The 26,312-nt window shown below is 36.2% G+C and overlaps 1 protein-coding gene across 1 annotated transcript; it reads right to left on the bottom strand.

Moving 5' to 3' along the window:
* Positions 1-1,754: 1,754 nt before the first annotated feature.
* Positions 1,755-24,429, bottom strand: mpzl1l (myelin protein zero-like 1 like). Its single transcript, XM_074610751.1, has 6 exons — positions 24,262-24,429; positions 18,440-18,621; positions 13,651-13,861; positions 10,218-10,347; positions 6,914-7,019; positions 1,755-5,945 (listed from the first exon to the last, which is right to left on the bottom strand). Exons 1-6 carry the CDS (start codon positions 24,332-24,334, stop codon positions 5,850-5,852), a joined length of 798 nt encoding a protein of 265 aa, XP_074466852.1. The 5' UTR covers positions 24,335-24,429; the 3' UTR covers positions 1,755-5,849.
* Positions 24,430-26,312: the final 1,883 nt, after the last annotated feature.

Raw genomic sequence — 26,312 nt, forward strand, 5'->3', positions numbered from 1 at the left:
GTATGAATTTTGAAAAAGGACGTAGTTCCCCTTTAAGTAAAAGAAGAAATACAGTTTGGAAAAACCTAAGTAGAAGTCCGACATTCAAAATTTGACTTAAGTAAAAGTACAAAAGTCGCCAGTCAATCACAGAACTAACACACAGAGACAGACGGACCTTTCACGCTCACATGCACACAGTCGACAATGATCCTAACCTGCATGTCTTTCTCTTCGGGACTGTGGGAGGAATCCAGAGAAATCCACGTTGACACGAGGAGAACAACTTTTATATAATCAACATTAAAACAATTCGTTTTTTAAATCAATTACAATGAACACATTTGTGACATGCCGGGTGGAGTCTGTGAACCACTCCTGTAAAACATGAAAGACATCGTTAGTGACAGTTTGCTGAGCTCAGCTCCTCTCACATAAAACACTAATAAAAACAGTGTGGGTGGCTTCAGGATGAGCTGTAAAGGTGTATATACCATGTAATCACAACGTCGCTGGTTTGATCCTGGCTTGAGACCTTTGTTCTACGTCATCCCCCCTCTGGTCTTAATGGTCTAGATCAGAGGTTTTCAAAGTGGGACTCCAAACAGTTTGAGGGGAGGCTCAGCGAATGGAAGAGAAAAATATTACATCAGTTATTAAAAAAAAGCCTAAATGTGTGTGATTTGGTTAAAGAAAGGTAATTTTACTGTTTTTCCCAGAGTCAGAAACTAATAAATATCTCAGGACAGACCTTTATTTATGTGTTTGGTGTCGTCTGAAGTTATGTCAAACAGCAATATAAGGAATATCAGGCTATCTCAGCTCAATTGTTGAGTGTCTATGGGATCAAATAACATAATCATGATCCCGTAGACATCCAGGAATTGCACGAAACTAATAATATATTATTATTATTATTATTATTATATTAATAGTAGATTAATAAAATAATTGTATTAATTTATTTTATTGTAGTATTATTTTATTAATCACTTTATTATATTTAATTTGTTAAATTGTATTAGATGTTATTGCTGTTTTATTAATCACTTATTTTATTGTATTTAATTGTATTATATTTTAGTGTTATTTCATTAATCACCTATTTTATTGAATTTAATTTGAATAATTTTATATTTTGTTTTATTATTCACTTATTTTATTGTATTTAATTTATATAATTTTATTCTATTTTATTAATCACTTATTTTATTTAATTCGTATTTTATTATCTTTTATTGTTATTTTATTAATCACTTATTTTATTGTATTTAATCTTTATTGATCTAGTTTTTTCTCAGTTTTACTACCATTACTGTTATTATAGCTTTTAATTTTATTATATTATTTTGTTTTCATTTTATTGTCTCGCGTACGTTGGTCTCAAAGTATTGTTGTTTTCAAGGCCTACACTTGTTCGGCCTTATTATCAGCTTGTCAGTCATCTGTGAAGCACTTTGAACTGCACTAACCTGTATAAAAGGTGCCGTACAAATAAAGATTTATTGATTGAATGAAATATATCCCACTATAGTATATTCAATTTCACACCCGTGAATAAACTAAACCCAAAGCTAAAACATGCATACTCCTGCAGAAACAAGATATTAATCAATATTAGAGAATCAACACTTTACACTAAGAAACAATGCAGACTACAGTATATACATAACTGAATATACACATCTTTAAATATGATTTAATAGCTTGATATCATCTTATTCAGAGGAAAACTGGAAAACTGAGAAAATAATAATCAGAACAAACACATGTAATTGGCCAGGAATAGGTTTTATATAAAATTTGAACAGTGGATACAGAGGCGATATTATGTGTATAAAAAAATACATACAATAAAAGGAAAATAAATGAATCTTATCTTTTTTTCTATTTTGAGCAGGTGTTCAAGTTAGCTGATGAAATGTAAAAGGCACTAAATGTACAACATTCCAGTTTTTAAAGACGTTAAACAGAGAAGAGGCCAAGGTCATTCGGAGATGAACGAAAAATAAAAACAAAACAAAAAATCACAGGGAATTTGTTGTCTTTGATTTGCAAGACATAGTGCAGATTTTACAACATAACATACCAAACAATTCTCAAATAACACACAACTATTTACCATCGAAAAACACTAAGCACGCACGTGTTTAGGACTCGCCATGAGTGGAGTGAACATCGCAAAACCTGCATCCACTCAAATCTTTAAGACACCAACACACCAAACGTTGCGCGTGAATTCGGTCCGATCGGAAATCTTTCATAAGTTATAGTTTACATCACAATTTCTACAAACAGCACTAAACACTGCGACAAGTCACATTTAGCAAAGCGACCAGCAGTAAAGGTTTGTCGGTATCATACAGGTTGTTTTGGATTTGGTGAATACGTTGAAATACATGCTAACTGGTCAAAGAAACAAACAGAAACAGGAAACAACAGAGAGATAAAACACACCTGGAAGACTATACAGTGCCTGCATTGTGTGGTGTCGCAGACCAGAGTCCAGTCAAAGTGGAGAGAATTAAGATTTTCTTCAGTCAGAAGGTAGTTAAATAAAACAGAAACTACTTGAAATAAGTTAAAGCAACTGTTTGGTCAAGAGTGTGTGGTCAGGCTACTGTAACTAGCTCTTGATTTCAACACAGGAGGTGCCATTGATTTACTTCATGATGCGTTCAGGCTCTATTCAGTAAAAATCAGTATTGAGCAATAAAAAATAGATAATAAAGAGGGAATTATGACCCGTTTTACTTTTGTTTTTTACTGTGGTTTTGAATTGGTATTGAGAATCGTAGAATTTCAATGATATTGGTATCGACTACTAAATTTCTGGTATCGTGACTTCCCTTGTTTTTATTGTGCTTATTGGCGAGACAAAGGCACATTTCCTACCCTGTTGGGACAATAAAGATCTATTCTATTCTACCCACTGATTGTGGGTGAGGTGAATAGACTTTTTTTCCCCACTCCTTGCTAGAGAACATAGTGGAGCATTTTTGTTGCGTTTTTTGTTTTGTTGCAATGTACAAAGTTAACCGCGTGTTTAAAACTGTGTCAAACTGCGACCGTGCTCTGGGAGTAAATACGTTTCCCTTGAAACGTAACTGAGAATGCAGTTTAGTTGTATGGGAATGTTATTTTCTAGGAGACAGAGTTGAAATGAACAACTGTTTGCTTACAAGTTCAACATATCAACTTAAAAGGTGATGACATGATCACAACTTGTTTCTGCTGCCCCCAAGTGGCACAAAAATTGCGGTTATTACAGGTTTAACAATATTAATATGTTATGGATTAATATAAATGAGGCATTAAAACAACGAAGCCTTATAGCTCCAGAAACGTCACATTAATGTTGTGTTTTTTTTGTGCGCACTAACTGACTAAACAAAGTTTTGATTCAGGCCATTTCGAACTCAACACTTCCTGCAGGCACTGTACACGTTGGAGTGTTCGCTGACAAATATTAAGACTAAAAGAGAGAAAACATTAAGCATGCCACCAACTTTCTAGACCTCTACAGCAAACTACTTTCCTTCTCTGGAAAGACATCCACAGCCATACCACACTGGAATGAGTTACAGTAAACAGCACTATATCTTACACGGGCAGGAAATATATACAAATACTGGTCAACATGGAAATTTACTGCATTCGGAATCACAAGCTGAAGCTGAAGGCATTTAGACTGGTTGCAACACAAATATCATTCTCATAGGTAACCACACCGTTAACAAACATAATTATAACATTAATTTGGCTTTTAAATGCTTCGAACTAAATAAAAAAACATACAGATTTGGAATGCATTTTAAAGCTTGAAAGCATCTGAAACCTAATGCTGATATTAGATATTTGGCCCATTAGTTTGAAAACAAAAAAAAGAGCTTTACACATTACATAGATGGAAAAAAAAGATGGATATTTTCATCATGATTGTTATGTTAGTAAATTGCATGCAAACAGTGTATTTAGTTTTGGCCAACAAATGAGCGCTCCCAGTTTTCATAGAAGGATATTTCACCTCAGCTGAACATTTTAACATGCATATTTCAAAATTACTAAAAACCAAGCTGACAAAAAAAGCCTTGGTAGTTAATATTCTTTTGAATAACACCTATAAAACACGCAGGAAAACTTCTTGAAGTGTGATGCAGAACACTACTTGGATTGCCCTTTTGTTCATATTCACTTTGAAAAACAAAAAAGAAAACCGAAAACTAGATAAAGATGTTCCACTGAGGTGAAAATCAGACGGGAGGCAGCGTCTTTTTATAAAAAGGTACCACAACAACATGCCAGAACTCTACAGAAAACTGAAGCATTCACAGTAATACAACGTCAGACGGCTTTCTTCTATCCAAAGAGTACCAATTTAAGTCTGTAGATGTCATTTATAACTGCATGCAAAGTTACTGAAGGCAATGTAAAAACTAAACTCTACATTATTTGCCCCCTACAAAACAAGATCACTATGGAACTGCCCAACGTTGGAGATGAACTGCCGCAGCCTGTTGCACCAGCGTTGTGTAAAATCAAACGTAGCTTAGCTGGAATGTAATTTAAGAGTAATTTTAATAGAAACAGGCTTCACTGTATAAGTTAGTTACAACATAGAGTTAAGATACAACAAGCAGAGGCCTGTACTACGAAGCGAGTTCAACATCTTCTCGTTATCTGGTTTAACTAACCCTAACAAACGAGATCCCGCTAAGCGGTCCTACGACGCTGGTTATCAACTCAGTAAATCAACCTATAGGGTTTCTCTATCTGGCTATGAGTGCGTTCACATGAAAGGGGCGGTGTTTGCAGCATGTGACCAATCACAAACATGGACAAGTCTACTGTCCACATTATTACAGTAGGCGGTGCTTTTATACGAGTTGATCTCTTATACGGAGCAGGTTTGGTGTTCAGCATCAGTTACCATGGCGATCTACCCCGGTAAGAAGAAGTGATCCACAGTCGTAGGAGGGAAAACCCTGAAAGGTTACAACTGAAGTTACCTCGCTAACCACAAATCTTGCTTCGTAGTACTGGCCTCTTGTGTAACTAGAGCTGCAACGATTAATCGATTAGTTGTCAACTATTAAATTAATCGGTTTAAGTCATTTTTTTAAGAAAAAAAAAGTCTACATTCTCTGATTGCAGCTTCTTAAATGTGAATATTTTCTGGTTTCTTTACTCCTTTCTTTACTGGTCAGTGTATAAGTATTGTTTTTATGAAGAATAAGATGTTCGTAACAGAAACTTAAGTGTTGAGGTTTTGACTGTTATTGATATCAGCTTAGTAAATAATCACCAGAGAAGTATCGGTGATGTCAGTCAGACAAGTTGCAGCTCGTTCACATGCAATAGGATACAATTGTATTTCCTTCACTAGTTTGAAACGTGAATTTCTGCAACAATGTCTTGATTACTGTTGACTTCGCTATGATATGCAAGTAGTGATGGTTTAGTTAGAGTTGACTTTACTCGTGTTCAGCTGGTGCAACAGCCTGCAGTTCTTTTCGTTGGCACAATAATCAAAATAAAAACATCTTACCATGTGGAATGATATCTATGAAGGCATTCTTATTTTTACATGGAACAGTTTAAAGGCTGATGGAGTGATGTAGTGTCCTTTAGGAGTGTTTCTTTGCTTTTTTTTTGTCTTCACAACGAATGCACATGGAGACTTTATCACATATAACAGCGTCATGCTTTCAGAGGACGAAAGAGGAAAAGAAAAAGAGAGAAAGAACTGCACCAATTTGTGTTGTCCCTGTTGAGATATTCTCACCCTTCCCAAGAGCAGCTGATAGAGAGGTCTGATACTTTACTGTGTTTTTATTTTACGTTTTTTTTTTTTGGTCCCCGGTTCCTCTTCAGTTTTTACGAATGTCAGCGTAGACCACTGGCTCCATCTTGTGGAATGAGTTTTTGCTGCCTGAGTGATCCAACTGGGCGTATATCACCGGGCCCTGGAATATAAGGAGAAAAAGCAGTCAGTAAAAGACACAAATATATCCAGATGAATCAAAAGCTTGGTATCGGGAACCTTAATATACGCAGAGGACCTTCATTTATTCACTACTACATCATTTTAAACATCTATAAGGAGCTCATAACAAGTGTTTTGGTATTTTCCAGTACAACTTCTGATTTACTTACGTAATGAAAGAGTTTCTTCTAGAGTTTGACGCTGACTGGCTTCATTAGTTATTAGCCACAAAGTTAAGAACACCTTCTCATGCACACAGCTGATAAATAAATTAGTCAATCTACAGGAAATTAAAGGGCAACTACTTTGATAATTGAATATCAGTGGTTTTCTTTGCAGCCCAAGTTATTATTACAAGTTGTAAGTCATTAGTTAAAGGGATAGTTCAGATGATTTGACATGGGGTTGTATGAGGTTCTTACCCATAGTCAGTGTATTACCTACAGCAGATGGAGTTTGGAAAAACAGACAGGAGTACCAGCACGGGAGCAAAACAATGTACTGCTGTGGACGGAGGCAGCAGCAAAACGGATTTCAAATCAATACATTTGCCCTTTCTGACAGGGATCTGAAGTTCGGATGCACCAAAGTCACACTACAACACAAACAAACCAACCGGTCGAGGCAGCGGTAGACCAGCAGCTCCTCTGTTCTGTGAGGTAAAATAACACTGATATTGATGTTTTTAGGTGTCTAAAATCCGTATAGCTGTTGCTCCCGTCCACAGCAGTACATTACTTTGCTCCAGTGCTGGTACTCCTGTCTGTTTCTCCAAACATAATTATCATATTGAATTATCGCCCAGCCCTCATCTGAACCAAATACTGAATATTTCATTGAGTCAGCGTATAAAGATCCAGTTCAGTTTGGATAAACAACATAAATGCAACATCTTCCCACTGAAATGGTGGCAGCCAGTGGATTTCTCCGTCGTCCCCCAGCTCCTACCTGTAGTGGACCCGAGGGACCGGTACCTCTGGAGCCCTCCAGTCTGGACTCCACCTTCTTTCGTGGTTTTGGAGCCTGGGAGCTCACGCTCTCCAAGGACGTACATCTATTTAAGGGTTTACGGTTTGTCGTTGGTGTCGAGCAATCATTGGTGCACAGTCAAAATGGAGACAAACACAAATAAATGGGACACAAGACAAAAATAAAAACAATGAGAGATGAGCACATAAAACACACCGGATCAGCTCCCGGTGGTTTTAGCAGAGATACTGGAAGCAGTGAGGAGACTAGAGGTGCACCGATGGGATTTAAAGTTATATCACACTGATGCTAATGCAGATCCATTTTGATTTATGATGCACACTTTGGCACAATGTAAAACGTTTCTGGAGGAAGAGCAACAACTTCCTGGTGTAAATGTATTGCAGTAAATACTGGTATCACAGGTTAGAAAGGCCTGAAAACTACAGTTTATTATATCCAGGTTCTTTTGTTTTCATAAGCTCAACTTCTTGTCTGACTACTAGACTTATTTGTTCACATAATATTAAATTTCTGTATATTTTTACAGCTCGTTTGGTTTATGTGCTGGACTGGTATAATTATTTAATTGTTTTCTACCTTATTGTTGGTTTTATATGCAACTATCTTTTTTTTGTTCCCTGCACTAGAAAGCACTTTAAGCTCCTTGCTTGAAAAGTGCTACACAAATAGGATTATTATTATGTTTTCACTGGAGCTGCAACAATTAGTTGAATAATTGATAGAAAATTAATGGGCAACTCTTTCGTTTAAGTCATTTAAGTCCTAAACTTTGAGTTTCGAGTCCTAAAGAAGTCATTTTGCATACTGCAATTATTTTTTTGTTGACCACCGCATAGTTTTTGTACGCACTTTTTTTCCAACTGGCGCTCAGTAACTCATAACGTCACTTATCAAGGTGCAGATTTTCTCCTGCAACTTGATTGGATACTATCTGATTGCCCCAGTGGGTCTGGGGAATTAAATGTTGACTTGCTGGGAAGGAATAGCCTTAAAGTTAGTTATTACACGGCTTTATTGAATACTTAATTCTGATTGGTCAATCATGGCGTTCTACCGTCTGTTATTCCTTTAAAGCAGACCGTTGCTATGTATAACAGACCGTTGCTATGGGTGCTGTTCTGGCGGACCCTTTTTGTGTCAGATTATTGATTTCTTAAGTAAGTAGCCGTGTGATAAGCGGGATAATGTACAGCTAGCGGGTCATTGTTGTGAAATAAACCCCTTCAGGGAGATGCTTCGCGTCGGGGTGCTGCATTACCTTGTCGTGGTTTATTTCACAACAATGACCGGCTCGCTGTACATTATCCTTTAATTGATTCTGGAAATGAATTCACACTTTTTAAATAAGATACTTCCTCATCTTTGGGCTTGGGAAGTCAACAAATGTAGTACTCAAGTCACACCTCTGCAGTGTGGTATTAGCAGGTTAATTATTAGGTTTCAAATACCTCTTCCACCGCTGGTTGTAGCCCTACTGTTCATTGATTTGTACTTGGATCAATAAAAGGTTATCAGTGCACCTCTAGTAGAGACAATGTAAACAGTTTGTACAGTAAGAGAGGCAGTTCAGGCAACTTCAGCGTTATAATGAGCTGTTAACATTTCAAAATGACTGAACTCGGTCAACCTCGAAACATTTTCAACATGTTTCATTTAAAAAAAAAAAAAGCTGGTGATAAAGAGACACACATGAAGAAGAAGAAGAAGAAGAAGGCAGTTAGTTTGGAGTGTTAGTGGCAAAAAGATGACGAACAATCAATGACTAGACGACATGCTGATAAGCTGACAAACAATGATGTTAATAGAAAGTGTTGCTGTGGAGTTAGTCGCGTTAACAAACAGTAATGGAGGAAAGTGACTGGCACCAAGTGAAAACAGAAACCCAGAAGATCGCCGGCTCAAATCATCCAACAGCCAAACAGGAGCTGACAGCGTTCATTTTCTTGCTTTAGACCAAGTTTTAATGCTAATTTCACCATCTAGGACATCTCTTTATGTGGTTATCTCATTGAGATTAATAGAGCAAGTGTGGCTGCAGCATGCGAGGTACAGCAGACGTGATCAAACTAACCTCCAGCACAGAAAGGAAACCACGTCTTCAAACAAACATGTTAATAATTAGTGACAACATCCGATCAGGTTTCCGGTTTTAAACACACAGAGAGAGTGACCCCTGCTCCCATGCAGAAAGAGTTAGCGAGGTGTTACAGTCGGATGATTAAATCTCAGAACGAGTAAAATATTACTGGAAATAAAAAGATTCAGGAAACCAGCTGAAACACAACACGAGGCATAAAACACATCTGAGAAACTTACCTGATATTTCAACAACATCAAACACTGAGATGACTCATTTATGATTAGTTTGGTTTCATCTACTTGTTGGAACGGTAAAATATCATTTAATTCCACTGATTAGACCCGATAGTGTATTTATAGTATTTAGTATATAGTATTTTCCAATAACCACATGGCTATTTGAGGATTAATGTCACACATATTGACGGAAATGATAAAGTGGGGCAACTAAAATTAGTTTGACCTCGTTGGTAGCAGTAAATATAGCTCTGGTGTATTCTTATCATTTTTAATACACGTAGCAAGGTAAAAAAAAAACTCTGTATTTCTGTGATTAAAGTCGCAGATGTACAAGAAAAAAACTCACAAATTTGCGAGTTGATAAAGTCATAAATTTACAAGAAAAAAAATTTAAGAAAAAACTCAAATTAGCAAGATTATGACGGCAAAATAAAAAGAGCTTTTACTCTGATTATATTTCCGTATTAATACAGACACTAAGTATAATTGATTATTTTTTGGGGTTAAATTATTATTGTATAGTTTCTAGTTTTACTTCTATTCTTAGTTTTATATACCTATTTCTATTTATTTTTTACTTTCTTTATTAATCAGTCCTTTGTTTCTGCTCTTTATAACTGAATTCCCCCTCTGGGGATCAATAAAGGCTCATCTTACCTCAATTATCCTTTGAAAACATATACAGTATATATATATATCGATATATATCGATATATATATTAATTTATGTATTAAAAACCATGTATTGAATGTTTATATATTGCTTATTAATGCTTATAGTGGTAAAAGTAAAGTGTGGAATTCAAATTACTTTCTGAGTCCTATTCGTTATTTTGGAAACTAGGTCTTGTGTCGTGTTACTGCAGCGGTGTTAATGTCGTCATATCAGTGACGGTCCTGCTACCTGTAATATGTAAAGTATGTAAGATGGCACACTTACCCTTCATATTCATGGCGGTTGTGAAGCACCCTCATGACGACGCAGGCAGCTACAGCGATGAGGACGAGCAGCACTAAAGCACCACAGACTACTCCGACTATAATGGTGGTGTTGGGCATAGGAAGAGATTCTGGACAAACAACAACAGGGACAACAAACAACACAGGGTTGGTTTTAGAATATAAAGACGACACTTCCAACTGCGTTTAAAAACCTCTGATGTTCATTTTGGTAAATGTATGCCTTACCCTACATGCATAGCAATGGTTGCATTAGACTTTCAGTCATAATCTACAATTTCCCTAATCCAACACACTTTTTGTCAAATTCAGCAAACATCTCCTCACAGTCTGCTATCTGTCCGTTCTGCGTGTGTACACTGCAAATAATCCAGAGTTCATACACAGCGCTATCTTTTTTTCAGTAAATTTTGAGCATTGGACTGAAGACAGCGGCACACACGGTGGTGGTGCTCGCTGTCTCGGAACAAGTTTATAGATTAAGCATTTATAAGGGCAAGGAGAGAAAACGTGAACAGAGACACCACCAAATGTGCGGTTTCTTTTCACGTCAACACACAGAAGCAGATGAATGTTTTTCTTTCTGTAGTCTTTTCTTCTGACAGACGGATTCTCACGGCCGTTTTCATTTTGTTCTGAAGGCTGAACCCGCGCTCTGCTGCCACAGTGTAGGCTGGAATTACCACACTCTCTGAACGTGGGATTTCCCAATCCTGCAAGCACTCGCTTCACCGGGAGGAAACCCTGCAATGTGCGCTCCTTTTTGCATCGCTCTGTAATAATTTGTATGATTTTGACTTATCATTTTGTCAATTCTATTAAGTAATATTTTGGGGCCAGAAATTCAAAATATATTTCATTTTATCTATTTGTTAGATTCATTTTTATTTAATTTATTAAGCATGTAAGACTTTCACTATACTGTGTATGATTGTATATGTGACAATACAACTTAGTTTGATTAAAAAAAAAATAACTATTTGTACACAAAAATACAACAGAAAAATGTGAGATATAAAACTACAATACAGTATATTTACCTATAAAGTGATTTTTATCCAAACTCACTTGAAAGCGTATTAAATTACTGAAAATATTATAACTCAAAGTTTTAAAAATGTCTTTCAGAACACATTTTCATGGTCTACAGACTGTGACACAGATACTGTGTGAAAAAACTGGTTTTCTCAGCTTGTCTCTACACGACATAAATTAAGTTGTGTCACCGTACATAAAAAATGGTCCGACTCAAAGCTGGGAGTGTCACTGATACCCGACGCCATCCAGCAGCAACAAAACATCTGTGTGTTTAGGAAAAATACTTCTTCAACTCTTTGTGAGAGCTGAATAATGAAAAATCAAACATCTCTTGATAAACAAACAAGACGTTTTCTGTTTAGGGCTCTGCGTTGCTCCCCAGATACAAACGTTAGATAAAGGACATTCTCCCACCTGGAGGGTGGAGCAACCGCCGCTGAGCCAAAAGATAACAAGCCATCACATGCACATGTGGGCTTCCTTGTAACTGGAAAACAAATAACAGGAATGCAACTACTGGAACAGCTTCCATACTGTATGTCAGCTTATACCGGATCACTCAGTGGTGCTGTTACACAGAGGAGCTGAGATGTTTCACCTGAAGCTGCAGAAATCTACTGAGTTACAGATTAATACAAGATTAATCCTAGTTATACCATGACCACTGGGAATCCTCTGGAAGATTAACTTTTTATAGCCAGACAGCAAAGACACAGGTGTTTGCTTGCAGTTCTATGTATGCAATCATCTTATTATCAATTTAAACGACGTAATTGTGTATCACGATCAGGGTTGGAAATTAGCACCAGCCACAAAAGCTGTAGTGAGTATGCTATATGAAAGCTAACTGTACGTTGCAGCTGAAGATTGCTGGCTTCAATCATATAAATCTGGCTGCAGTACTCTCTCTCTTTCTCTCATATATACACATGTGTGTGTGTTGATTTATATGATTGAAGCCAGCAATCTGCAGTAGCCCCATTAGAGACAGTAGGACACTTGAGACACATTGTCTTTAGATGTGAGTGGGTGTCAGACTTTCAAAGTCTCCTGGTGTATGGTAGGCATTACTTGAAGCCTGACAAGATGGATTTTCGTGTGATTTGTGATTCTCGCATGACATTGTGAGAATCCATCTGCCGTGCGAGGTAAATTGCTCGCTATAGCTTCATGTTTTTAAATAATGCAGGAAGGAACGGTACAAGAGGAAACAGCCACCAAGTGCTGATTAGATGAAGAAGATAACCGGTTCGACAAGCACACCTGCAATACCACGGAAACGAAGGTAAACAGCTCCTTATCACAGTCACTCGTGCTGTGTGTGTGCATTGCTCATGGTATTACTCATAGTGCAGCATGTGTGTCCCAACCCAGGAGATGCTTCCTGAAAGTGTTTCACACATTTGGTTTTGTTTTTTTACACACCTGATGATCTTATCATGATTAAAAGTGAGATTTAAAGGTAATCCTATTTGGTTTAAAACTAGATTTAAAGCTTGTTGCAGCAGCATTTTAAGATGAACCGGTATTTTAATTGAGGTTTTAATTCTTTCCAGGTGGTGAAACCCACCCGCTGTGTCCAAAATAGCACCCTTCTTGTGTAGTAAAAAAGCCACATTGACAGAGAAAAGACCTCTCTGCCTGGAAACATGACAGATTCAGCACAAAGAGGCTGACTGCAGGCTCAGACAGCGTTTTCACACACCGTCCAATCAGTATGAGCGTATACAGTACAGAGAGTCAGAGTGAGTGGGTGAACACGGCTAACATGTGACTGGCCAAGGCCACACTCACTCTGCTCATACAATAACAAGACGCAGGTCTTTTTAAAAAACATCTTGTACAATCGCGGGTGCAAGCGGCCGAAATGGGTTTCCTCAGGAGGGTGGCTGGCGTCTCCCTTAGAGATAGGGTAAGAAGCTCAGTCATCCGTGAGGGACTCGGAGTAGAGTCCTTGCTCCTTTGCGTCGAAAGGAGCCAGTTGAGGTGGTTCGGGCATCTAGCACGGATGCCTCCTGGGCGCCTCCCTTGGGAGGTGTTCCAGGCACGACCAGCTGGGAGGAGACCACGGGGAAGACCCAGGACTAGATGGAGAGATTATATCTCTACTCTGGCCTGGGAACGCCTCGGGATCCCCCAGTCAGAGCTGGTTAATGTGGCCCGGGAAAGGGAAGTTTGGGGTCCCCTGCTGGAGCTGTTGCCCCCGCGACGCGATCCCGGATAAGCGGTTGAAGATGGATGGATGGATCTTGTACAATCACAATATTTCAGTATGACTGCCTCGAGTTGAAACCGATTTTCCTTTTAAAAAGAAATCCTTTACACAATAAATACATTTGATTAGCATTGATGCGAAGAGAAGTCGGAGCGCTCACCTTTCAGAACGACCCTGAGCTCTATTCGAGCCGGTGTTCCCATGACGTCCGGCGGGTTCTTCACGTCACAGAAGAAGGTCCCGTTGTCGCTGAACTGAGCCGGACTCAGCTGTATCGAGGCGTCCCTCTTGTTTATGTCTCCAATAAAATGCACTCTGTCTTTGAACTCAACTGATCCCGGGAATCCTTTCCCCTGAGAAAAGTAAAAAATCTACAAACAAAAGGGAAGAAAATCAGGTTAAAATTCACACATTATTATTCACCATTTGTCTAAGAAATATTTTATTTGGTGGTATCAATAAGAGACCAAAAATGAAAAGCTAAAACTTTCCTTGATGGCATTGCGAATGGATTTTTTGGATTCCAACAATAATTCTTAATAATAATTCGTCATTCAATTAATTTTTTTTGTGTGAAGCCTCGTTACTTTTGTCAGTATCGGCTGCCTAAACAGAGCTATAAAGGAATAACAACTTCTATGGTAATGAATTGTTTCCTGTAGTCTGACAATTCATGATGATAAATTACTTTAATGTGTTATATCATAATTAAAATGTATTACATTTATTATTTGAGCTGCAACGATTAGTCGATAGACAGAAAATTAATCAACAATTATTTTGATAAATAACATTGTTTTTCAAGAATAAATGTCAAAACCTTTTTTTTTTTTTTATTTATGATCATGATTATAAGTAGTAGTACTATTAGTATCATTATTATTAATTATATTAATAATAATTTGTCAGTTTGTTTGGCTGTTTCTCCTTGATTTTATTTTATTTATTTATTATATTTATTTATTTATTTGTTTTATCTTGGAGAACAAAGTGCATGTGTGGTTTAATTGAGTCAATTAAAACAAATAAAAAATAAAAAACAATTCCAGCTTCTAAATGTGAGGATTTGATGCTTCTTTGGGGGTCATATATGAAGTAAATAAGTATGTCCTGATCCAAGTCTTTTAATGTTGGGTATCTGAAGATACAGAGTCCGATCTGATTTTAAATCTGAATAATTTTTTTCATTTAAATGTTGATTAAATATTCATATTTATAATTTTAGTTATAATATAGTTAATCTTTAATGTTAAGATTTGCACAGAGCAAATTCTGTCACAAATTTAGAGTCAAAACAAGCAGGTTCTGGATTAATAAACCTTTTTCACAACACACATTTTGACTTGTCATAATAAAAACAAAAGCTCAGGTGTTACTAATAATATTAACAATAGCTCTATTATATTCAAGAGTCACCGTGAGTCATGACAGTATGACAGTGTGAGCCAGCAATGAACAATACCAGGAGCCTGAAACTGAAGCAGCTAAAATGTATTTCAGCCGTCATTGATTTTATTATTTACACCTGTGACGCGTCAAAATGTTTCCTGTGAAAAAAGCCTGCTTGACACAACAACATACAGATGTTTATGAGCAACACCGAAATCATCCCAGCCATTTGTTAATAATCAAAAACATCTATGAACTTTGTGTTGACTTCCTGCTTCCTCTCAAACATTTTGTTCCCTTAAAACTCAAAACACATTGACATTACCCGAAGCTACTCTCGTTGTCATGGATCTCTCCCAGCAGAGTCACAGCAGCAACACCTAAATGGTCGATTAACGTGGCTGATTTTCTCACAGCGTGGTTAAAAATAAAAAACATTTTTGATTTAAGCGTCACCAACACTAATCTGTCTCTGGCTCATACATGAGACAGACGTGTTTTGTGAAGACGTGGTCTTGTTGGTTTAAGCAGCGTCAGCTGTATCAACAGAGCTCTTAAAGGGAAGAATAGTTTCTATTGTAATTCATTATTTCCTGTAGTCTGACGATAACCTTGATATCACGTTCACATTACAGTAACAGGTAGAATACTAAGAGTGAAACTGTGTTATCATCAGATATCTGTATTGTAGAGCTCTTTGTCCACAGTGAAACACCTCCTGAACAATAGAAAACGTCTTCTTTGTCCTCTTTTCAGTTGGCCAAACTGACAACATCTGGTGAGGATGGAGGCAAACGCAGCCTGGCTGACCTAATCATTATTTCCTGGTTGCAACATCGTCTGACAAAAGCAACATGCCTTCTCTCATAAACTTGTGCTGCCAGAAGTTACAGCCCACCACTTAAGTTACTGATCAAATCCCAAAAAGTCCAAACGTTGCACGTAGAAGAAAACTTTATTGTGGCAGAGTGACCAGGAAAACACCTTTTTTAGGAATTTGAGTTCATGTTTTGTGTGTTTTAGATTAAATACGAACAAGAAAATATGTAAAACAAAGCATGTCGAATGAACTGAATGTACTAACATTAAGCACAGCATTATATGCTGTTTGCCACTGCTTTTAATTACTTTGAGTTACTTTTACTATTGTATTTTATACCTGTTTATTCTATCTTGGCTCGTTTGTATTTAATGAGAGTGGAGAACCCACAGTTTGCTGTTTAGCAGATTGTTTAGGTCACAAATTGTATCTTTCATTATGTTTTTTTCTGGTTTTATTTTCCTTCATGTTTTTATGTTCATTTTCATGTGAAGCAGTGCGTGTAATGTATTTATTGTTGAGCACTTTGAGCTGCATTTCTTGAACGAAAGGTGCTAAACAAATAAAGTTTCTTATTATTACTGCCTACACTAAATTAGTCCAAAATTAATGGCATCACCTGCAGTAGCAGACATGAAAAACAGCAAGAATTATCTTTAAAAATACACATGAAACTATTTCAATATTTGTCAAAGGATGCACACAACTACGCCTGTCACGCTACTCACGTTATCGGCTTATCGTACGATATATGGACATGATCAAGGTCATTTTTGCTGACCTCGATATTGCCTGTTGTGTTTACATGCGTGTTTGTTTACATAAGAATTTCACCAACATTTTAGAGAGAATAAACAGCAGGTTTTCCCGACCATTATAAGAGTTGGGCTCTGCACAGATATGGCACATTTTTGTCAACAGAGCCCATTTTATTTATTGTTTTGGTTTTATTACATTTATGTTTTATTTATTTAGAATATTTTTTTCACATTCCTATACCAACGTCTTAATATTCTTATCAATTAAAGGTTCATTGCTTATTCTCAATTTAATTTATTTATGTTTATTTATTTATTAATATATGTTTTATTTATTTACTCTATTATATTTTCATTGTAAATGTATATCCTTTTAACTTCATGTTTAGCCATTTACTTTCAATCAAGATTGTTTATTATAATTTTATATATATTTTTATAATATTGTTTTATACACTGCCATATGTTCAATTTGAGGGAAGGTTCTGTGTTGTATGTACAATGTGTTAAATGTATAAAATCAATAAATATATGTTAAAAAAAAGAAAGTTCATTGCTCTTTGAAAGGGTGTACTTGCATTATCGTGCTATTATATTGATGATATCATGTCAGAATGATCATTATCATTATATCAGTGGCATAAAATAGTCATAAAATTACAATAATATTGTTTTATGGCATTTAATAAATAAAGTAGTAGTAGAAATTTGCATATATATTTGCCTCATTTACGTATTTTTCTTGTTCTGTTGTAACCCAATAAATACACCCTGTTAACCAGCAATCATTCCCGAGCCGCCGTACTGCGGTGATGAACTAATTATCTTATAATCGTCTGACATAAATCATCACAAAACGAGGAGGATCCAGCTATATTGACATCGAGAATGATCGATCAGAGAGGGTTGTAGAGTCCCCGGCCCGAACACATGGACATACCAAGGTGGCGTTTTAAGATTTATGTTTTTTTTGTATGACAAAAAGATCCGTTTACACATTTAACCGGCTCAGTGTGTACATACTCCTCTGCATGTATCTGTTCTGGCACGACTTCTCTGTGATTTCTGAAACCCTACGGCTATGTCATTATGTTTGCAGGAGATCACAGCAGACAGGAGGAGGCCCCCGCCCAGCCTGTGACTGATCCGTAAACTAAAAGGAGGATGTATTGTGGACGGGGGACATGATACGAGATCCTCCCCACCCCTCAAACTCAATACTTTGCTAGTTACTAGCTAATACCTTCTAGGATAAACTGTTTACATTTTGCTCAATTAAAACGTCATTAAATGTGATTTGAAGCTCAGTTAAACTTGAATCTACTGTTACTGATATGTCAAATATTGTACAACTCATATTTTTTCAGGCTCTTGAGTGTCTCAGATTAGGAAACACTAATAAAAGCACACTCATATGAGCAATTAATTATGTACACTAAAGCGGATAAAGACAGTTTTAGCACTTGACAGTAAATCTCGATTGTTTGAACATGACATCTGTGGTAATAATCGCCCGCTTCATGAATCATTTTGCCAGAATGAAATCAATTTACGTGCTGTATCAACAAACGCGGTGTGGAAATAAATCCTGCGGCAGCTCTCGTCTGTAAAACCCAGTGTTTACAAAAGAGCTTTGTGTTACAAGAATAAGAAATAAACAGGAATACTGCAGTAGAAACACACCGTGAGATTAAATTAAGATGCTCAAACAAGATTGAGGCGATAAGATAAATAGCAAACAGAAAACAAACAAAGCCACAGTTACACAAGGTGGAAGCAGCAAAAAACAAGTAAAATAAACAAATATACAGTATAAATAAATGCCTGGCACTGAGACTGAAGTGAGAAATGAACCTGCTGTATATTGAATCCGTGCCAGCAGAGCGGCTCTCATGTGTCAGTACAGATAAAAACAATCGCAGGAAAACATCCTGGAGCGGTGGGAAATCTTCCCTAGGCGGATACGAGCGACAAGGACTCACCACGTATGGAGCTTTGTAGAACTGGTTGTCAGGCTGACTCGACTGGAAACTCCAGGTCACCGAGGTCTGGCTGCTGATAACCTCGGTGGACTTAAAGGTGCATCGGAGGGTTCCCGTGGTGCCGTTCTGCATCATCACTTCAGGGTCGGCGTATATTTCGATTGCCGATGAAGGTTTTGTGACTATTAATAAATGAGAGGATGAAAATAAGTTTACAGGAATTAGTTAAAAGGGACATATCATGAATACAATAATACAGTAGGGCTGGGACGATACACCCATCTCCCGATTCAATACTATCACGATACTTGGGTGGCGATTCGATATATATTGCAATTTTTAAGTATTGCGATTCATTATTAAAATGTATTGCTATTTTTCGACCATGGGATAAAAGTCTTTATCTTTCCTGTCCATAACAGAGTTAGTGTGCAGCTTTAGCCGTGATGTCTAGCTCTGCTTTTCCTGCAATGTGTGAAACCCAAAGTGTTTCCATACTTTACTGGATGTGTAGTGTTCACCACGCTGGATTTAACGTGTGAGGATGCAGGTCGGATCCACGCGGACCCTCCACCGTTTTCTACTTTCTCATTTCGGCTCGCTGCGGTTTGTTTTAGTGGCAGATACGGAACGGATATGACGTCACCTTACTCAGACTACAATAATAAAAGCGGTTACTTCCTTCGACCTCCCTAAATGCTACACACTGTTCCTTTAAATCATGTAAACCTGTTCTAGTAGGAACCCAAAATGCAAGTATGAACCTGAAAATGAGCAAATGTCCCCTTTAACCTGTTGAATGCACCATGGTGTAGTGGGATGGGGAAAACTGTGGGGAGCATGTTATAATAGAACATAACAACAAACTCAGCGTCAACATATTAGAGGGGATGTGTTGTGTTGTTTCAGGTACCGGTGAGACAATGAAATACAGCCCAGGAAGCCCAGTTTGAGAAACAGGTTTAAAAGACTTTAAAGGCTTCTGAGATGTCAAAACAGGGTTTGTAATATTCACAGGCATTGATTTTACAACTCTGGAAATCACGGCGGCAACTATTCTATCTTTCGTCACAACAATCACGAGGTAAATAATAGAAATATGGCGTTCACGTTACAAAATGTACCATGAATATGTGCATGTATGTGATTGGCCAAATGGCGTTGCATTGCAGTAGAACTGTAATGATTAATCGAGTAGTTGTCAACTATTAAATTAATATGTATATTTCCTGGTTTCTTTACTCCTCTGTGACAGTAAACTGAATATCTTTGAGTTGTGGACGAAACAAGACATTTGAGGACGTCATCTTGGGCTTTGGGAAACACACTGATTAACATTTTTCACCATTTTCTGACATTTTATAAACCAAACAACTAACCAATTAATCAAGAAAATAATCAACAGATTAATCTACAATGAATATAATCGTTAGTTGCCGCCCTACTTCACAGAAAAAGTCGCGCTTGATTCAACTTTTGCTGAACGACTCTGCATTGTTCTACCGGAGCCCCCTGCGTCAACAGACTGGCACCATTAGATTGATCTAATTATCTTCTTGATTAATCATTTAATCAATAAATAGTGAAATACACATCACAGTTTCCCAGAGCCCATTGGCTTGTTTACACACACATATATAAATATATAGCAATGATACTCACATTTGGAGCCAGACGGTTGTTAATCGAAAGATTGAATAATTCATGAACAGATGAATCAATGAAACAGCTTTCAGACACAGTCTTGTGGTGTCTAGGGGTGTATGAAAATATCTATACACCCAAGTATCGCAGTATTATGTTTTCTGATACTGTATTGATTCAAAAACAATGTGGATTTTTTGGGGTTTTCCTTAAGTTAGATTTAAAAGACCACAATATATCGCCTTGCTTACAGTATCGAAATACCTTGCAATATGCTGAATCTTAACCCCTATATAATGATACGTCTCGTATCGCCAGATTTCTTGCAAATATACAGCACTAGTGGTGTCCGGCAAGTATCAAGGATATTAATAATTCACATTCTTGAATTATAATCATGTGCCATTGATTTACTAAGTTGTTCCCCACAAATGACTTAATCAATTCCATCAAATAAAAAGCTATTTAAGTTATTGTAGCAGTAAAAGTTAAGTTATTGTAGCAGTAAAAACTGAGGTTACAGGTTGTTTTAGTGCGGCGCTGCCCGCGAATTACTGAATTATTTCCCACAAGTTATTAATGTTTAATTTATTGCATTCATTCCTTTTGTCCCTTCTAAACTTTCTCATGTATTCATGTTGTTTTAGTACTTCTTATTTACTCTGTGCTGTGTGCTAAATGCATACATACCACTGCAAAATAAACAGTGGAGATCAGATAATGAACTAATCTAAATGAGCTGATTGGGTTTTAATGCAGCTTTAGTTCGATTTCAGACTAAGAGACGTGAATATATGTTTGAATGAATTGGATGATAAACACAACAATGGGTTACATTTTTAACATCCCTTAAACTGTTTAATATTAGGGCTGTCCCCTCTTAGTCGATAGGTCGACTAATAGGCCGTTTTGGTCTTAGTCGACTAAGATTTCTTTAGTCGATTAGTCGTTTTTTTATGCTTTTTTTTCATGCTGAATGACTTATTTCTAAGAAACTTATGAGCGCATCTCTGGTAAACACAAGATTTAAAGTGGTGCTTTTGTGTGATTCTCTGTGGTTTTACTGATCTGTTGATTAGATCACGTAATTGATTAGTTGACAAAATCATTTAAGTGTTAAGTTGACTAAGATTTTCTTTGGTCGAGGACAACCCTATTTAATATGATCGACAGAAAACATGAAATTTCTCTTGCAGAACTGGGTTTATAAATGTTAAGTATTGACTGCACAGCTTACTGATTAATAACTTGTACAGGACAGCTCTGAATGGGGAATGTTTGACAGCACACTCACCTGAAAAACTTAGTCACGACCTTGGCAAACACAGACGTAACATGACTTTCACATTTGCTCCCACAATGAGAGGATCTAATAGAATTGATGTAAATAAAACAGGAACGTAGATGGTTCCTGTCTTCTGCATTTTGCACACTGAAATTCAGTCTAATGCACAGTGACAGAGAGAGAGACAGACTCCAGCAGGAAATACTGAGGATTTTAAAAAAAAACTGTTCTGTCAGCAATCAGCTGAAGATATCACAATATGAAACGGAAGTTTGTCATCCTGTTTCCTCCAAGTCAGATGTTATTAGTCTGAGATTCAAAGTGCATTTCTGTAAACTTCAGGATGTTGTTATCCAGCTTAAGTATTGCAATTCGATATTACGATTTATTGTAATTTTTGTTAACTTTTTTTAACACTACACCATGGGAAACAGTTGAATCATTCACTTCTTGGGACTTTTACTTTGGAAAATATGTAAATTAATATGGTAAAAATGTTTGATTTTCAGCATGTATGTAGTCAGAGATGTCCTGAAGTCAAATATATCAGTCATTGTCAGGAATTATTTATTAATCTTTTTTCCAGCAACAATTTCCCTCACAAATTAGTGGTATTTTCTTGTTTATTTATAAGAGACATGTAATGTTTTATACTTCTGGTGAATATAATCCAATCAATCTTATGTCCATATATGTATTTTGTATATACAGTTCCCTTTGTTAACACCATATTTTGAAAACCAGACGCAGTCACACGTGTATACTTCCTCTAACTTCTCCAAGTTCGTCTCTAGCTCTCCCGTCAGCTTCGTTATCTTTATACATCCATGGTCAGCTCCATCGGGGCCGTTTGAATGCATTTAACATAAATGTCAGTATATGGGTGCTCTACAGTTCTAGCGTCGGCCCATTTGACCACGGAGATGAGAGCGACGGCCGGCTTGACCGCACATTACCGCAATGCAATAACGTTTCCTGTTCATGACAGAGATAGCATGCAGCCTTAGCCGTGATGTCTAGCTCTGCTTTTCCTGGCAATATGTGAAACTCAAAGTGTTTTCATACTTTACTGTATGTGCAGTGTTTACCACGCAGGACTTAACGTGTGAGGGTGCAGGTCGTATCCATGCAGACCCTCCATCGTTCTTTACTTTCTCATTTCGGCTCGCTGCGGTTTTGTTTTAGTGGCGGATACGGAACTGATATGACGTCACGCTACTCAGACTACAACAATAAAAGCGGTTATCCAGCTGTCCAGTATTAAAGGTCATATATTATGCTCGTTTTCAGGTTCATACTTGTATTTTGTGTTTCTACAAGAACATGTTTACATGCTGTAATGTTAAAAAAAAACTTTATTTTCCTCATACTGTCAGCCTGAATATACCTGTATTTACCGTCTGTCTGAAACGCTCCGTTTTAGTGCATTTTGACGGACGTGCAACAGAATTGCGTTGCTAGGAAACAGCTTGGGTCCATGTTTACTTCCTGTCAGCTGATGACATTCACATACCCTGCAACCAGGAATAAACTGGGACACATTTAGAATGTTTACGTTTAAACCGTGTAATGGTCTAAATATTGTATATTTGTGACATCACGAATGGGCAGAAATGTTTCAAATGCAGAGTTTCTGAATACGGGCTGTGTGTATTTCCCTGTGGATTGAGTGTTTCGATACTTTCACAGTATTTATATAGGACTTAAGCCTTCTTTATAATAAAAAAAACATGAAAATCTCACTTTTTTTTATAATATGGGACCTTTAAATATGAGCATATTTCATCTGCTGCATTATTATTCCCATTTCATGCACATCACTCATAAAGTACCTGATAATTCCTCAAGTCTAGAGCTAAATCTACAATATCTGAGTGATTATTAAGGGGTAAAACATATATATTATCATGCAAAAGTAGATTAATTCATGTTAAAGCTGAGAGTTTTGGTGCTGCAGCCATTAGCATGAGTGGTAGCAGCAGTACAGTAGTTAAATCAGTGCTTTCTGTCCCAATATCTAAAGTAAATCTTAGCACAAAATGCATACAGTTGTGTTGCATCATTAACTGTATGTTATATGTATGATGGTAGCTTTACTAGGTGGGTCAGGACGAGGTTAGCCAACAAGGAAATGAGATGTTATCTCAGGTTTTCTGGACGCTGAGCTACTCAAAGGTAAAGCTACTCGAGCTGATGCGTTGGCACTGTGTGTGTTAATAAAACATATATATTAATGCTAATTATAACGGAATATTATGCTGCAAAATGACTCTAAATAGTATTAGGTGCTGATTAGCTTCGTAAATGACCCCGTGGAGACCCACGCCTAAACGACACCTCATCCAAAAATCAGGCATTTTAACGTGGCTTTGTTTATCGCCCCAAACACCTCCATGAAATCACACTTTTTTTTAACATTTTCTGTATTAGTAGAAGTCACTCTTCAATTCGGCATATATAAAACACACCCAGCAACCTTTATTTCAGCTAAATATCACCGTGTACTAACTGGTTTAGCCTCGAAATTTAACGCTGTGGTGCCATAAGACCCTTCCACAGAACGTTCTATTATGGGCGGTAGCCAGCACTCTGAACCAAACCCCATTCACTTTTTAGTGGATTTAACTTTACCTTTAAAAATTATCCATAACGTTATGTTAGTGTGTGTTAAAAAGTACACGTCTAGCTAACGCACCTAAGATACGTGTTTTCGGCAGTGTTAAATCAACAAAAAGGTGATTTAAAGCTTCATTAATTAGCAAGATAGTGAACAGAGAGGTTAAAGCTAGGGGTCTCCTGTAACATCGCTAGCTAGCTAACCTGATGTCCCCACCTTAAATAAGGAGCCCAAATGCAAACATATATAAATAGAAATTCAACCCAAAACACTCACCTAATAGAATACATAGCGTTAATCCAGTCAATAAGACACGTTTGCAGATGATATTTGACCATTTCGGCTCCATTATGTTGTTGTAAACAGGAGGAGTTGCTCTGGCTTCTTCTCTGCTTTTTTTTTTCCACCCCTCTAAAGTCGTTTCTTCTTCGTTGGGAAGTTAAAGTGATGGTTTGAGTAGTTCTCATAGCAACTGTTGCCCCCTGCAGGACAACCGTTGCTATGACAGTATTAAGGTCAAATTGAGGGAAAACAAATCTGAGATTTCCAGAATAAAGTCATAATATTACGAGAATAAAGTCATAATATTACGAGAAAAAAAAGAAAAATAACACATACAATTTTATAATATTATAAAAAAAAATTCTCGTAAACTTCTGACATTTTTTTTCATACCATTACGACGTTATTCTCATAATATTACGACGTTATTCTCATAATACTATGACTTTTTTTTCTTGTAAACTTCTGACTTTATTCTCATACTATTACGACTTTTTTCTCGTAATATTACGACTTTTTTCTCGTAAACTTCTGAATTTATTCTCCTAATATTACGACTTTTTTTTCATAAACCTATGACTTTATTCTTGTAATATTATGACTTTATTCTCCTAATATTACGACTTTTTTTTCATAATATTCCGACTTTTTTCTCATAAACCTAAGACTTTATTCTTGTAATATTATGACTTTATTCTCCTAATATTACGACTTTTTTTTCTCGTAAACTTCTGACTTTATTCTCATACTATTACGACTTTTTTCTCGTAATATTACAACTTTATTTTCATAATATTACGACTTTTTTCTCATAAACCTAAGACTTTATTCTTGTAATATTATGACTTTTGTCTCATAATATTACGACTTTTTTCTCGTAAACTTCTGAATTTATTCTCATAATATTACGACTTTTTTTTCATAAACCTATGACTTTATTCTTGTAATATTATGACTTTATTCTCCTAATATTAAGACTTTTTTCTCATAATACTATGACTTTTTTTTCTCGTAAACTTCTGACTTTATTCTCATACTATTACGACTTTTTTCTCGTAATATTACGACTTTATTTTCATAATATTACGACTTTTTTCTCATAAACCTAGGACTTTATTCTTGTAATATTATGACTTTATTCTCCTAATATTACGACTTTTTTTTCATAAACTTCTGAATTTATTCTCCTAATATTACAACTTTTTTCTCATAATATTACGACTTTTTTCTCGTAAACTTCTGAATTTATTCTCCTAATATTACGACTTTTTTTTCATAAACCTATGACTTTATTCTTGTAATATTATGACTTTATTCTCCTAATATTACAACTTTTTTTTCTCGTAAACTTCTGACTTTATTCTCATACTATTACGACTTTTTTCTCGTAATATTACAACTTTATTTTCATAATATTACGACTTTTTTCTCATAAACCTAGGACTTTATTCTTGTAATATTATGACTTTTGTCTCATAATATTACGACCTTTTTCTCGTAAACTTCTGAATTTATTCTCCTAATATTACGACTTTTTTTTCATAAACCTATGACTTCATTCTCCTAATATTACGATTTTTTTCTCATAATACTATGACTTTTTTTTCTTGTAAACTTCTGACTTTATTCTCATACTATTACGACTTTTTTCTCGAAATATTACAACTTTATTTTCATAATATTACGACTTTTTTCTCATAAACCTAGGACTTTATTCTTGTAATATTACAACTTTATTTTCATAATATTACGACTTTTTTCTCATAAACCTATGACTTTATTCTTGTAATATTATGACTTCATTCTCATAATATTACGACTTTTTTCTCATAAACTTCTGAATTTATTCTCATATTACAACTTTTTTTCTCATAAACCTATGACTTTATTCTTGTAATATTATGACTTTATTCTCGAAATATTACGACTTTATTTACATAATATTACGACTTTTTTCTCATAAACCTAGGACTTAATTCTTGTAATATTATGACTTTATTCTCATAATATTACAACTTTTTTTCTCATAAACCTTTGACTTTATT

Source organism: Sebastes fasciatus, chromosome 16 (assembly GCF_043250625.1).
Source record: "Sebastes fasciatus isolate fSebFas1 chromosome 16, fSebFas1.pri, whole genome shotgun sequence".
Lineage (NCBI taxonomy): Eukaryota > Metazoa > Chordata > Actinopteri > Perciformes > Sebastidae > Sebastes > Sebastes fasciatus.